The sequence below is a fragment of the Pelophylax lessonae genome, assembly GCF_965119305.1.
Source record: "Pelophylax lessonae genome assembly, chromosome: 3".
Taxonomy (NCBI): domain Eukaryota; kingdom Metazoa; phylum Chordata; class Amphibia; order Anura; family Ranidae; genus Pelophylax; species Pelophylax lessonae.
Window position 1 is genome coordinate 22,037,171 of NC_138770.1, and position 16,837 is coordinate 22,054,007.

At 41.8% G+C, this 16,837-nt stretch overlaps 3 protein-coding genes across 3 annotated transcripts in view; 2 read left to right on the forward strand and 1 right to left on the reverse strand.

Moving 5' to 3' along the window:
* The window catches only part of LOC309550245 (uncharacterized protein), a gene marked incomplete at its 3' end in the record, with an annotated part of 2,091,994 nt that overhangs the window by 1,458,574 nt on the left and 616,583 nt on the right, over window positions 1-16,837 (reverse strand).
* Window positions 1-16,837, forward strand: part of LOC309548867 (uncharacterized protein) — a gene marked incomplete at both ends in the record, with an annotated part of 400,016 nt that overhangs the window by 105,238 nt on the left and 277,941 nt on the right.
* Window positions 1-16,837, forward strand: part of LOC309548868 (uncharacterized protein) — a gene marked incomplete at both ends in the record, with an annotated part of 132,483 nt that overhangs the window by 98,079 nt on the left and 17,567 nt on the right. The window contains 3 exons of the mRNA XM_082248799.1: window positions 1,968-3,114; window positions 3,563-4,410; window positions 12,243-13,337. Of these exons, the coding sequence (XP_082104925.1) occupies window positions 1,968-3,114; window positions 3,563-4,410; window positions 12,243-13,337 (3,090 nt within the window). The remainder of the gene's footprint in view (window positions 1-1,967; window positions 3,115-3,562; window positions 4,411-12,242; window positions 13,338-16,837) is intronic.

Consider the following 16,837-nt stretch of genomic DNA (forward strand, 5'->3'; position numbering starts at 1 on the left):
CCTCGTGGTACAGACCATAAATTCACTCATTGTAATATACGGGGTTATTCTACATTTCCACACTATACAGTATCTCACAAAAGTGAGTACACCCCTCTTAAAATGTCCAAATTGGGCCCAATCAGCCATTTTCCCTCCCCGGTGTCATGTGACTCGTTAGTGTTACAAGGTCTCAGGTGTGAATGGGAGCAGGTGTGTTAAATTTGGTGTTATCGCTCTCACTCTCTCATACTGGTCACTGGAAGTTCAGCATGGCACCTCATGGCAAAGAACTCTATAAGGATCTGAAAAAAAGAATTGTTGCTCTACATAAAGATGGCCTAGGCTATAAGAAGATTGCCAAGATCCTGAAACTGAGCTGCAGCACGGTGGCCAAGACCATACAGTGGTTTACCAGGACTGGTTCCACTCAGAACAGGCCTCCCCATGGTCCACCAAAGAAGTTGAGTGGCATGCTCAGCATCATTACCAAAGGTTGTCTTTGGGAAATAGACGTATGAGTGCTGCCAGCATTGCTGCAGAGGTTGAAGGGGTAGGGGAGGGGTCAGCCTGTCAGTGCTCAGACCATATGCCGCACACTGCATCAAATTGGTCTGCATGGCTGTCATCCCAGAAGGAAGCCTCTTCTAAAGATGATGGACAAGAAAGCCCGCAAACAGTTTGCTGAAGACAAGCAGAATAAGGACATGGATTACTGGAACCATCTCCTGTGCTCTGATGAGACCAAGATAAACTTATTTGGTGTCAGGCGTGTGTGGGGGCAACCAGGTGAGGAGTACAAAGACAAGTGTGTCTTCCTACAGTCAAGCATGATGGTGGGAGTGTCATGGTCTGGGGCTGCATGAGTGCTGCCGGCACTGGGGATCTACAGATCATTGAGGGAACCATGAATGCCAACATGTACTGTGACATACTGAAGCAGAGCATGATCCCCTCCCTTCAGAGACTGGGCCGCAGGGCAATATTCCAACATAACGACCCCAAACACCTCCAAGATGACCACTGCCTTGATAAAGAAGCTGAGGGTAAAGGTGATGGACTGGCCAAGCATGTCTCCAGACCTAAACCCTATTGAGCATCTTTGGGGAATCCTCAGACAGAAGGGGGAGGAGCGCAAGGTCTCTAACATCCACCAGCTCTGTGATGTCATCATGGAGGAGGGGAAGAGGACTCCAGTGACAACCTGTGAAGCTCTGGTGACCTCCATGCCCAAGAGGGTTCAGGCAGTGTTGGAAAATAATGGCGGCCACACAAAATATTGACACTTTCGGCCCAATTTGGACATTGTCACTTAGGGGTGTACTGACTTTTGTTGCCAGCAGTTTAGACATTAATGGCTGTGTGTTGAGTTATTTTGAGGGGACAGCAAATTTACACTGTTATACCCCGTTCAGACAGGGGCGACACGACTTGCTGGGGCGACCTGTGAAGTCGCGGTGCACAGCGTGCACCGCGACCTCGGCGCGACTTGCACGGACTTCATATAATTGAAGCCAATGCAAGTCGCCTCCAGGTCGCCCCAAATTAGTACAGGACCCTTTTTCTAAGTCGGAGCGACTTGTGTCGCTCCTATTAGAACGGGTCCTGTACTATTCAATGGCGGGCGATCGACCGCGACTTGTCAGGCAACCAAGTCGCCTGACAAGTCGCGCTAGTGTGAATGGAGTCTTATACAAGCTGTACACTCACTACTTTACATTGTAGCAAAGTGTCATTTCTTCAGTGTTGTCACATGAAAAGATAGAATAAAATATTTACAAAAATGTGAGGGGTGTACTTACTTTTGTCAGATATTATGTGTATATGTCATCATCTGCTGGAGATAAAAGAGGTCACAGTGGAGGGGGGGCGTGGCCGGCTGTGAAGGCAAATGGAAGCTGCTGCATAGAGCTCTCTGATAATGGGCTCCCTGCAGTAAAGGAAAGCGACTTTCAGCACTCCTGAGGGATTGAAAAAACACCCAAAAGATGCAGCAATCTAGCGGAAGGATGGGGAAGAGGAAAGAAAGAGGAATTCCCCTCAAATTAGGGGACTTTAGGAGCCCGGCCGGGACTCCAGGAAAATACCAAAATGGCGCTGACTCCTCCCCCTCTCATGGCAATGCTAGAGAGCAAGAAATGAATGCTGAAGAAGGAGAAGGATCACAGAATGCCCCAAATGAATGCAGTCTGCAGATGCAAGATGACACCAGCAGCCCTCTAAAGCAGAAGAGGAAAATCACTCCTTCCAATGGAAATGTAAGTGATATTGATCATGATCATGACTATGATTTCACACGTGGTAACAATCCATATGATGCAAAATTAAATGCAATACCCACCACAGGCCAACCTATATCAGATTCCACAATTAAAGACATAATAATGTCATTAAGAGGAGCCCTACAATATGATGTGATGAGCTTTATGCACCAATCTAAAAAAGAAATAGACAACCTTGGAGAGAGAGTGGACTATGTAGAAAATAAAATGTGCGATTTCACCAATGCACATAATGATCTAGTTGATGCACATTTCGAGCTGGAGGATGAGATTAAAAATCTTAAACTAAAAGTAGCAGATTTGGAAGACAGATCAAGAAGGAATAATGTAAAATTCCGAGGCATTCCTGAGAACATAAAGCCTGCTGATCTGAAAAGCTTCCTAAAAGAAATGATTTCCACACTGCTACCTACGATTCCCCATCAGGAACTGATGATAGACCGTGCAGACCGGTTACCTAAACCCGCACATATACCACAAAGGCTGCCTAGGGATGTTATTGCCAAAATCCACTTTTTTCAAGTAAAAGACCAGTTGATGCAATTTGCACAGCATAACTCACCTCTACCAGATCCCTATGCAGGAATAATATTATACTCAGATCTTTCACAGGCAACTATACAGGCACGCAAGAATTTAAACACGATTACTAAAATTCTAAAGAATCATAAAATAATTTACAAATGGGGATTTCCTACGAAAATTATGATAGACCGAGATGGAATGACGTATAATATCACCAACATGGAAGAAGGCCTGAAAATTCTAAAATCGTGGGGCTTATTACCAAAAGATGACGAGAATGCGCTTGGCAAAGGTCCACCTGAGAAAATCCCACAGCAATGGCAAACAAGTAATAAATAAAATATTTCACCTATAAAGGAGAATCTTTCCCATTCACCATATATTTTTATGGTCACACACAGGAAAAATAGGATATTATCCGCCCTCAGGTATTGAATAACTCAGGGAACCCCATGTCGGGGAGTTTTCTTTTTCCTTGTTCTCAGTTTGTTTCTAACTTTTCATTAACCCCAATAACCAGTACAGTCCTAATGTACACAGGAGTTAAATTACATCTCCCTTTTTACCTTTCTACACCTATGGTTTATGGTTTTAGTTCTACACTACTTTCAGAAAATTACAGGGTACAACACTGCCACCTACTGGATGGAACAGGATCCAACAATGAAGATCTCAATATATCACTTTTCTCTTCAAAACATCTACTAATGTTAGTCTCCATCAAAAAAACCTTACCAATCTAATGGGTCTTACATTTTTGTCAATTAATGCAAGAGGTCTCAACAGCCCGTATAAGCGTAAAGCTCTATGGAATGACATTTTAAAACATGACAGTGACATTGTCTGCATACAAGAATCTCACTTTGCAGCAAACAAAGCACCAAAATTCTCTCATCACAAGTTTCCGCATATCTTTGTCTCCAACAACACCAAGAAAAAGAAAGGAGTTATCTTAGCAATAAAAGACTCTGTGTCCTTTCAACCTCTGAATATTAAAGCTGACTCTCAAGGAAGATTCATCATACCAGTAGGAACTATTGAAAACACAGAATATACCATAGTTAATATCTATGCCCCCAACAAAAACCCTCATCAGTTCATAAAGAAAGTAATATCGAAGGCACGGAAAATACAAAAAGGAAACCTTATTATATGTGGAGATCTTAATGCACCATTGGACCCCCTTATGGACACCTCCAAGCAAGGACACACTAAAAGAATTGGCCTAAACAGTATTTTCTCTAATGAGGATATGTATGATCCCTGGAGGTGCCTTCATTCCACCGAAAGGGATTACACATATTACTCCCATGTTCACAAATCTTATTCCAGAATAGACTATTTTATTACAGACAAATTATTATTGCAGAATATAATCAATGCTCAGATACACAATATCTCTTGGTCTGATCATGCCCCTATAACAATGGAAATCAAAATAGGACAACCCTGTGCCAATAACAGAGTATGGAGAAACAACACTTATATCCTTTCCCAAGAAAAACATTTGTCCATGCTAAAAGAAAAACTTAAAGAATTCTTTGTAATTAACGATAATGACTCGGTGGAAAACACCACCTTATGGTGTTCTCATAAAGCCTATATTAGAGGTCTACTAATCCAAGTAGCGGCTAGGGAAAAAAAAAAGAAAAACGACACAATAAATAAAATATTAAAGGATATCTCGGGACTAGAAGAAAAACACAAAAATACCCCTAATGATATAAAACTAGAACAACAACTCAATAACCTCAGAACAGATTTAAGAATAATTTTGATAGAAGATCACGATAAATACTTAAAAAGACTGAAACTAAACTACTACTCCCAAGGCAACAAAGCTAGCAAACTATTGGCTAACCAACTACGCCAACGACAAATTAAAAATAAAATTAGCAAAATAATTCATCCCAAATCAGGTAAAGTAAGTTATAACCCCCAGGAAATAGCTGATACCTTCTCAGAGTATTATGAATCCCTGTATAATCTTAAAGAGGACCTAAACACCCATCAACCCACATGTGAAATATCTGACTTCCTAAAAACAATAAACCTACCTGAAATATACCCCAAAGATCTAGAATCACTCAATGCCCCAATATCAGAGTCAGAAACCCTCACAGTTATTACATCTTTACCCAAATAATAAACCCCCGGGATTGATGGATTGTCTGGAGAATATTATCAAGCCTTCAGCAACATCTTATCTCCATACCTGACCAAATTATTTAACCAAGTAGCCAAATCTGGAAAATACCCAAAAGAGATGTTAGAAGCACTAATAATTACCCTTCCCAAACCAAGAAAAGACCCAACCTCACCCATCAATTATAGACCTATATCCTTACTCAACGCGGATATAAAAATCTATGCAAAAATATTAGCGAACCGACTAAATAATATAACATCATATCTCATTAGTCCAGACCAAGTAGGTTTCGTTAAAGGAAGACAAGCCCCTGATGGTACTAGACGAATGATAAATCTAATTAATCATATAGAAAATAGTCAAACTCCCGCGATTCTCTTAGCATTAGATGCAGAGAAAGCTTTTGATAGAATGCATTGGAAGTTTATTTCTAAAACTCTAGAAAAATTTGGAATCAAGGGATTTATACACTCGGCCATTATGACTTTATACTCACAACCCTCAGCTAAAGTGTTCTCCTCAGGTTTAATATCCAAAAGCTTTAATTTGACCAATGGAACCAGACAAGGTTGTCCACTATCACCAATAATATTCTCATTAGCAATAGAGCCTTTAGCGGAATATATACGCAATAACCCCGATATTAATGGCAATAAAATAGGGCAATATGAACATAAACTGGGGCTATTCGCAGACGATATTATTCTAACAATGACAACCCCTGACATATCTTTACCCACTGTTCAAAAAATACTAGATCAATATAGTAAAGTCTCCTACTACAAAGTCAATCAAAACAAATGCTATGTCCTACCTATGAATATTGAGAAAGATCACATTAAAAACCTGCGTGAGAAATATGGCTACAATTGGGATGATGTATCTATATCATATCTAGGTATACAATTGACGTACCCAACCTCCAAATTATACCAAATTAATTTTCCCAAACTCATAGAACAAACTAACAAAGACCTACAACATATCCAAAACGTTCAATTATCATGGGTTGGTAAAATAGCAGCCTTTAAAATGCAAATACTACCTAAAATCTTATACTATTTCCGGTCCCTCCCCATCCTGATAACCCCCAAACTTTTCGCGCAGATGAATATTACATTAAAACATTTTATATGGAATAAGAAAAAACCCAGAGTAGCATTCTCAATATTAACAACTCCCAAAGCCTTAGGAGGAATGGGATTGCCAGATATAAAAAATTACTACTATGCATCACTATTAGACCAAATGAAATTCTGGTTCTCCTATCATGAGGACAAACTATGGACAAACATTGAAAAAGAGATCACTAAAGGACACGATCTATTTGCCCTTTCTATGGCCAAAATTATAATACCCAAAAAAATAGTCATACCCAACCTTCTTTCTATCAAATCAATACTATTAGCATGGAAGCATATCCTATCCAAAACTAAAACTGGAAACATATACTCGAAAGTAGCATTACCTACAAGAATAATAGACTACTATAAAATAAGATTATCGGCCGAAGAGTGGATAAATCAAGGTTACCATTATTATAATAACCTTCCGTTGCATCTCAGGAGTGTTGTGGAGGATAAACTAAGGAAATGCACCCGACTAAAAGATCTGAAACTCAATGATAATATTGATATTCCCACGGAAATATGGCAATTTTTTACAGGCCAAAACTCACAAAAAAAGAAAGGAATAAAACTATTCTTTAATCTACTTTCCTTTTCCAGTAATAAAAATCCTAATATGACGAAATGGGAAAAGGATCTCTCACAAAATTTTACGCGGGAACAATGGCAAAAAGCATTATTGATTAATAATAAAGCATCCTCATGCATTGAGCATTGGGATAATTCACAAAAAATTCTAAACAGATGGTACTTGACACCATATAGATTATCGAAAATATTTCCTTCTGCCTCCCCGATATGCTGGAGATGCAATGAAGTAACAGGAAATCTTCACCACACTCTCTGGGCCTGCAAGAATTTAATACGTTTCTGGAAATCTATTTCTTCACTTATAGCCAAAATAACCGGTAACCTGACAGAACTGACACCTGCGATGGCACTATTGGGAATAGACCTAGATTTATACCCAATATGTTATAGAACTATAGTAGCACACATTCTAATAGCTGCAAGACTTACTATTGCTAGTATGTGGAAATCTACCGAATCTCCCAACCAGTCCAACGTAATTACCAGACTGAATATACAAGCACAGTACGAACTGCTTTTAGCATACAAAAATTCATCTACTAATAAATTTAAAAAGAAATGGCAAATTTGGTTAAACAACCCAAGAGCCTCTACTTACCTAAAGAAAAGTGATATCTAAATCTCCATTATAGTTCAGATCAATTGGTTCCAAGGTCCCATCCCTAATAAACCTTAGTACACGGCAACCAATCCACTTACAGATAGTTCCCATTAGGGGTAGGCAGTTTGGGTGTGCTGTGTTTTATTTAATCATAATAGTTTTTTTCTCATCTAACTGTTACCTGGTACTCATAATTTCCTTCATTTTCTTAACTGTTGTTACATGTACCAAGCAATGAGTCAGAAGTAACAAATAATTGTAAATGTTATTGTTGAAATTGTTAAATTAAAATTCCAATAAAAATTACTTAAAAAAAAAAAAATACACCTACAATCACCGTAAGTACGCTAAGTATAAAAATCCCAATATGGTCCACAAGGTGGTGACCTGACTTCTCTCAGATGGAACGCACAGACAGGAAGTGATGCAAGATACAGACAGGAAGTGAGGAGATAAAGACAGGAAGTAATTTAAGACACTGACAGGAAGTGATGTAGGTCCACAGAGGAAGTGATGTCAGATATAAATAGGAATTTCAGAGGCAAGTCGGGAGGAAGAAGAGAGGAGATGTAGCTGGAAGTGGCAGCAGAGTAGAGCTGCACGATTCTGGCCAAAATGAGAATCACGATTTTTTAGCTTGGAATAAAGATCACGATTCTCTCACGATTCAATGTGTAACATCTTTTACATTATAAAAAAAATTGGGATAACTTTACTGTTACGTTTTTTTTTTTATTCATTAAAGTCTATTAATTGCGTTTGAAAGACTGCTGCGCAAATACAATGTGACATAAAATATTACAACAATCGCCATTTTATTCTGTAGGGTCTCTGCTAAAAAATATATAAAATGTTTGGGGGTTCTAAGTACTTTTCTAGCAAAAAAAACGGATTTTAACTTGCATACAAGTATCAGAAAAAGGTCCAGTCTTTAAGAGGTTAAACTTCCTTTCTCCCTGGCAGAGGGAAGGAAAAGATACAATGTAATCATTTTGTTCATAGTTACTGGGAGACTGATGCTGATAGGCGTTTGCCGGTGTAACGTGAGAATTACCTACCCCGTGAGAAAAACCTACCCTCGTCACTTCCAGCCAGGAACAGCTGAGCAGCGCAGCAGTGCGCATGCTCACAACCCCGGCAACCTAATGTAACAGCTGAGGAGCTGAGTAGTGCGCATGCGCACTAGAATGAAATTATCACTGATCCGTGAAAAAAACCTACCCACGCCGTGCTTACATTAAAACATCTCGGCTGCAATATGAGTCAACTCCGCTCCTGTCCCTGTGACTTCCCTCATCTCGGCTAGTAAATATAAAAGCGGCTGGCGGCTCTGTGATTTATCTTTTCATACACCCGCCGCCGCTTTTATATTTACTAGCCGAGATGAGGGAAGTGACAGGGATAGGAGTGGAGATCACTCGTATTGCAGCCCAGCTGTTTTAATGTAAACGCCGCATTACAAACAGTGCCGTGCAACCGGAAGTGACGAGGGTAGGTTTTTCTCACGGGTAGGTAATTCTCACGGAACACCGGGAGGCTTTTTTTTTTTTTTCCACAGCTGTTCTCTCTGCTATGCAAAGAATCGTGCATATGTCAGGTTTAGATCGTCAGGGGGGGTGAATCGAGTTTGCGATTTTCATACGATTAATCGTGCAGCTCTACAGCAGAGGAGGTAATAAGATATTATTTTCTATATATAGTCTTTAATTACATAAATAAAATGTTGTCCTTCCATTTTTATGCCAGGGAAACAGAGAAACAAATAACACTGAGAATCAGATTGCAGTCCCCTGGTGAAATCACATAAGTAGGATGAGCAGGTAAACTCCCTCCCTTATCTCTATTATTAAAACACATGTCTGACCGTAGAGGTGAGGAGGATTCTGGGAGGTCACATGACATCACTTCCTATCCCTAATAATAAAACACAGACCTGACCGGAGAGGTGAGCAAGATTCTGTGAGGTCACATGACATCACTCTTATCTCTATTAATAAAAAAACAGACCTAACCGGAGAGGTGAGGAGGATTCTCAGAAGATTCTTAGAAGGATACAAGAATCTCTACAAGCACGTCATGATGGAGAATCAGCTGCCCCTCACATCACCGGGTAAGAGGAGACTTTATTGTAAAGGAGAGAGCAGTACGGAGGGTCCATCTAGATCCCCCATCATCTGATAAACACATAGAAACAATGTATTCAGTCAGTGTGTGTGTTTCCTACAGATGCATCCAGTAATGGGAACCCACCAGACAGATGTCTCCATCCTCTGTATTCCCAAGATTCCACAGAGGTCAACATTAAAGAAGAGATAAAAATGGAAGATGATGAAGATTTTGTAATGGAGGAGGCAGAGTTTTCGAAAGGACATAGGAAGCAGTACAAGGACACCATGATGGAGTCATCCAGCTACAGAAACCCACCAGAGAGATGTCTCCATCCTCCGTATTCCCGGGATCCCACACAGGAAGATCACACCATACCCCACCATCATCAGGTAGGTGAAGATGGATGTTGAGATCGTAAAAGTGATCTGACTGTATGAAAATATATTCAACTAAACGTAAAAGGTTATTTGTGCTCACATTTTAAAGAAACCATTCCCTGCTATTTTGTTTGTTTAGAATGAAAATCTGATAGATATAAAAGATGAGGTTAAAGAGGAAGAAGTGATGAATGTGATGGGTGATCAGCATTTCGGCGAAGAGGTTGGGACGATGGACAAAGTTAAGAAGGAGGAATCTTCTCCAGACATCAGCACAGGTGAGTGATGGCCACTAAATACAAAAACTGTTTGGGTATATGGATTGATGTTTGAGGATCTGTAGACCCATTTCTACCAAGACTTCATGATGGAGAATCAGCCGCCCCTCACATCACCGGGTAAGAGGAGACTTTATTGTAAAGGAGAGAGCAGTACGGAGGATCCACCTAGATCCCCCATCATCTGATAAACACATAGAAACAATGTATTCAGTCAGTGTGTGTGTTTCCTACAGATGGATCCAGTAATGGGAACCCACCAGAGAGATGTCCCCATCCTCTGTATTCCCAGGATTACACACAGGTCATCATTAAAGAAGAGATAAAAGAGGAGGATGATGAGGATTTTGTAGTGGAGGAGGCAGAGTTTCCAAAAGGACACAGGAAGCAGTACCAGGACACCATGGTGGAGTCATCCAGTTACAGAAATCCACCAGAGAGATGTCTCCATCCTCTGTATTCCCAGGATTCCACACAGGAAGATCACACCATCCCCCACCATCATCAGGTTGATGAGAATGAGAATCCCAGGCCCTAAAAGATATAATTTTTCTATTATTATTATTTTTTTGTATTTAATATTATTTCTGCCATTTTGTTGGTTTAGGATGAAGATCTGATAAATGTACAAATTGGGGTTATAAAGGAAAAGACGTATGTGAGGGGTGATCAGCATTTTACAGAGGAGGTTGGGATGATGGACGCAGTTAAAGAGGAAGAAACTTCTCCAGATATCAGCTCGGGTTATTATGGAAGAATGGTTAAAGCTTACTTAGTGATGTTTGGTTGGGTGGTATCATTGATCGGGTTAGTTGTCATAGTTTGGTGTTGTGATTGCACCCAGTTCCAATAATGAAGTCCTCTTTAAGCTCCCTTAAGCACTCCTTGCTGAGGTAGCTACTTGTATGAACTGCTGCACTGCTGAACACTTCAGGGCCCGCACTGGTGCCCCCTTTCTCTCATTTATCTTCAGGGCTTAGACACTGGCACCCCCTTTCTAAGCCTTCTCTACTGGTTAGCTGGCTCCCCGATCCCTCTGACCTTCTGGAGTGGTCCCCTCTCCCAGGCAGACCCTTGAGCAGTTTTGAGTACTCACAACGCTGTTTTTCCTGAAAACTTCTGCCCAGCAGCTCCACTCGGTCCACAGCACTCTGGATCCTTTCCTGCAGCCCAGCTCAACCTCCGGTCCTCTAGGCCGACAGCCCAGGACACACTTGCTTCCTCTGACAGGAGGAGTGACAGCCGGCAGCCTCCTCCTGGGACTTTGCTTCCCGCCAAAGACACTCTGTCATGTGCTCCCCTCAGACTTATACCCCATCCCAGGGTGCATTGCTGCAGGTCCCGCCCACTGAGACAGATATAAGCCCTGTTGCACTATTGGTCAGGTTTCCTCCACTGTCCAACAAGACCCATCATTGAACACAGTGGGGAGACTCCCCAAACTCAACAGGCACACCTGGAAACGCATGACAGCCTAGCTGAATGATCAACGCCCCCCCCCCCCCGATAAGCAGACAGGGCCATATAAACTTTTTCCTTGCACCTACCTAGTAGGAGGGAGCTACGAACTTTAAAATGCTCGACCGACATATATTACTCCTGAAAAATACCTATACCAGAAGTGACACTGACCCCAGCCAAATGCAAAAGTAGCGACAAACACTCAGAAAAGATGAGTAGGAAAAATGTCAGTGGCCTCCACCTGTAAAACCATTCCTGTTTTGGAGGTCGTCTCATTGTTGCCCATCTAGTGCACCTGTTGGTAACAACCCCCTCTGCTACTTCACTGACCAGATAAATATCCCAGCAGGAGTTTCCCTGACTTGATGCTATACTCTGATTTTAAAGTGTTGAGCAGTGTATATGAGTGTGGAAAACTCTTGGTAATTTTTCTTGTCTTCTGACAGACGGACTCTGTGGTGGGAATAGAAGGACATCGGAGGAAGATGTGACTACAGAAGATAATGACATGGCATCTTCTCCAGAAGTAAATCCCGTTCCTCATAATATACATGACAGACCTCACCATTGGAGGAGATCATTGGAATCTCCTGATATTTCACATAGTCCTCTAAAATCTGACAGTGCCGACGGGTGCGGGAAACCATCTCATCTCAGGGAATCTTCGTTATACCATAAAGGGGTTCATACAGGAGAGAATTCATTGTCATGTTCAGAGTGCGGCAAATGTTATAAATACAAAAAAAGCCTTCTTAGCCATCAGAGAATACACACAGGTGACCTACCCTATTCATGTTTACAGTGCGGGAAATATTTTAAACAGAAAAGATACCTTCTTCAGCACCAGAGAATTCACACAGGGGAGCAACCTTTTTCATGTTCAGAGTGCGGGAAATGTTTTAATCAAAAAGGACACCTTCTTCGCCATCTGAGAATTCACACAGGGGAGCGTCCCTATTCATGTTCAGAGTGCAGGAAATGTTTTAATAATAAAATAAGCTTTCTTAGCCATCAGAGACTACACACAGGTGAGTGTCCCTATTCATGTTCAGTGTGCGGGAAGTGTTTTATTTCGAAAGGAAACCTTCTTAGCCATCAGAGAATACACACAGGGGAGCGTCCCTATTCATGTTCAGAGTGCGGGAAATGTTTTAGTCGAAAAGAACACCTTCTTAGCCATCAGAGAATACACACGGGTGAGCGTCCCTATTCATGTTCAGAGTGCGGGAAATCTTTTAATCACAAAGCACACTTTCTTCAGCATCAGAGAATACACACAGGAGAGCGTCCCTATTCATGTTCAGAGTGTGGGAAATGTTTTAATCATAAAAGAGACCTTCTTAGCCATCAGAGAATACACACAGGGGAACATCCCTATTCATGTTCAGAGTGCGGGAAAGGTTTTAGTCGAAAAGAAGACCTTCTTAGCTATCAGAGAATACACACAGGTGAGCGTCCTTATTCATGTTCTGAGTGCGGGAAATGTTTTAATCATAAAAGAAACCTTCTTAGCCATCAGAGAATACACACGGGTGAGCTTCCCTATTCATGTTCAGAGTGCGGGAAATGTTTTAGTCACAAAGCACACTTTCTTAAGCATCAGAGAATTCACACAGGGGAGCGTCCCTATTCATGTTCAGAGTGCGGAAAATGTTTTAATGAAAAAGGAACCCTTCTTATCCATCAGAGAATACACACAGGTGAGCGTCCCTTTTCATGTTCAGAGTGCGGGAAATGTTTCAATCGTAAAGAAAACCTTCTTAGCCATCAGAGAATACACACAGGTGAGCGTCCCTATTCATGTTCAGAGTGTGGGAAATGTTTTGCGCACAAATGTTTACTTATTAGACACCAGAAAGTTCATACAGGCGAGCGTCTCTAATCTTGTGCAGAGTGTGGGAAATGTTTAACTAAGAAAGAACACCTACTTACACACAGGTGAGCGACCTTTTTATTGTTATGAGTGCGGGAAATGTTTCCAAACAAAGGTTTATATCTTAGAAACCAGAAAGTTCATACAGGCAAGCGTCCTATTTCGTGTTCAGAGTGCGGGAAATGTTTAAAAATAAAGGAAATATAATGAAACATCAGAGTGCACCCCCTGCTGGTACTACGGGAAATGGACGCTGGATTGTAACGGGTGGAACTGTTTAGTCCATAAACAAATGTGAAACACCCACAGTCCACTCAGGGTTGGTTTACACCCGCATCGCCCTCTGACCCGCTGTGGGGTTGGCAGGCAGCTGGGAGCCCTTATGTTAACCCTGTAAAGCCCACGCCAGTACGCCGCAACCGTATGCATCGGGGCTGTTGCGGCACAACCCCATTCAGTTAAATAGCATTGCCCAATGTGACCGGGGGGTGCGAGGTTTGCAGCAGCCGCAAATTGCAGTGCCATGTGTACCGCCCCATCCGGCTGCCATTTAAGCTTAAGGGGGGTGGTAAAATAATGACTCAACTGTCTACCTTTACCGATCCATCCCCACATGAGACAACAGGCGGGAAACCATGACAATACATGGGGCAACAAGTGAGCAATTAAGACAAAACATGGGGCAACAGGTGGGCAATCCGCACAATACATGGGGTAATAAGTGGGCAATCCTGACAATATATGGGGCATAAAACCAATGAAAATGGTGGCACTCCAACAGGTAATAGCGATGATATTTATTGCAGACAGTCAATACGGGATACAGAAAGGTGGACGCGTTTCACACGTAATATCGTGCTTCTTCACCACGGTGTGCGTACCTGTTGGTAATACATGGGGGCAACAAGTGGGCATTCATGACAATACATGGGGCAGCAGACAAACAATTCTGACAATACATTCTTTTTGTGTTCTACTTATAAATATGTATATAGATCTAACCTACTGGATGGAAAAAGATCCCTGTAACATGCATTAACCCACAGCAGCCAATCAGGATTAACTTTCACTGGTGAACCTTCTTAGAAGGGGGGGAGTTGAGATCTTGCATTGATTATAGGGTCCTCAATCGCATCACGGTCAAGAATGCATACCTGATGATTGCTTGCTTAAATTTTTTGCTTCTTTTAATTTATTGAATTAGCCGGATTATTATTGGTCCAACCAATGTATGATTATTAATATATTTGACACATTTGTTAATTCTGTTATAAAAGATTTAAGCTTTATTTTATTCATATCATTACTGTGTGGTAATCGCTTATTCTGATCTTGTACAATAAAAACTCTTCGTACAATATTCTGTGCCGAGTCTTCTTTTTTACCAATGATTAGATGATCGGTGATTGGAATGTGATCAGTTCATAGAGAGTCATCCATTGGGGTTTTATTAGTGAGATGGAGAGTGGAGAAGGCACCACATTGACAGCCATTGGAGGCCCTTTCTAAAGCCCTAAACTTTTTGGCAACCTGTCTATGACATTAGTCTTCCAAACTCTATCTCACTGAGCTAAGGCCAGAAGAGTTCCAGGAGTTCTTCTCTGTCCACAGTTCCCAAACCAAAAGGAGACATCCACCACATCTTCAATCTTAATGCCCCATACACACGTGCAGATTATCTGAAGACTTTTGTCTGCAGACTTACCAAAACCATATAATATGAGGTCAAACCTAAACACTTTCAATTTGTATGCAATCCGGCAGGCCCTTGCACTACATAGAAAAGTTAAATCTGAAGACAAAAGTCTTCAGATAATCTGCACGTGTGTACGGGGCATACGGCTATAAATGTCCTCAGCTGGGCCCAGGAGTTCTGCATGTAATCCACCAAATCATAGCATCTCTCTTTATCAGGGAGACTTTTTTCTTTGACTGCCCCACATACATGTACTTTGTAGGGCAGCCGTTCTGCGCAAAATCACGTACCTGTCCATCATCTGCTTTTCCGGGTCTGGGGCGTGCACACGCGCCGCCGGTGGTCAATCAGCGGATCCGGCGGACACGGTGTCCGTCGGTACCCAGTAATCGTTCCTGAGAGAGGCGGAACAGTTGTCTGCCAATATAAACAAGGCAGATCGCCGTTCTCGTAGTAGGGAAGATGGAGATCCTGTGTTTCTGCTAATGAAGGAAGGAGAAACTGGCGCACAGAGATTATATATATGTAGCGTGCCCCCCACAGGGGCTGCTGAATATGTTCGTTTCCTCCACACTCCCTTGATCCTGAGGCACCTCCAACCCGCTTGATACTATGGGTTCTGACATGGTAGTTCAGAGAAACAACAATGACACTTGAATAGCAATATATCAGTTTACTGACTTAAGAAGGAAATGAACAGATATAGTTTCAACACTACAGGAAGTATGAGTGCAAAGAACCAAAGTGAGATTCTGAATCTTAAAGTCCCAGAATCACTGAGTGGCCCAAGACTCAGAATCTCATACACCAATAATGTCAGCTACAACTAGATTTAACAATATCTAACTGAAGAAGTATATGAATATAATAATGATTCAATTCCTCTTATAAATGTGTGAGAGTGACAAATCAGATGTTTGACTCTATATTAACTGTAGATAAAACAGTTGGATCTGACTAACTCAGCTGCATGGATATATCTCAAGAGAATCTATATCAATCTTAAAAATAACCTGAAAGAGTGCACTCTATCACCTATAGGGGGCCCCCTTTCCTATGAATTAAATGAGTCTCTTCTTGGGCATGACCTTGCTAATCTTCGTCAGCAGTTGGAGCTCTAATCATTCCATGAATAATATTTGTAATCTAAAGGGAAAAAGGGGTATTTGTAATCCAGGCTCTGTCTACAATGAAGTCAGTATAAACCACTGTATGTGTACAGATGAGGCCTCCCGGTTCGCCAAGCAATATGAAAGATCAGGAGTGTCCCATGGCAACCCCTCCACTACATTAAAGCCCTCTCTGTGTCTCTGCTGCGTCACAGACCCTTTCACTTTGTCTGTGAGCTGCTGTGCTCACTACAATTAGGTATCTCTCACCCAATCCTCTTACACTGCTCTCTGACAGTCCTCCGCACCAGGCTGGTCACCTCTCTGTAACTTCTGCCACCTCTCCAAGGTGTCTCCGCTCTAAATCAGTCACTCCTCTGTGACATCCGCCACCTCTCCAAGGTGTCTCCGCACTAGGCCACAGCCTCTACTCGCTCTGCTCTCCACAGCGGTTCTCCGGCACATCCACACCGCACGCGGTCCCTGAGGCAAGAGAGCGAACATCCGACTCCTCCCCTTATTTATAGACTCTCCCATAATCCCCCACGGAACCCGCATCTCCCTAGGAGGATAGTTCCATTTGGCCCACATTGCACAGTCTTCATCCTCCACTGGACTATATATTCCACAATCCAACACGCCACTCTTCAGGAGAAACTCAAAATAAGAAACAAACTAAA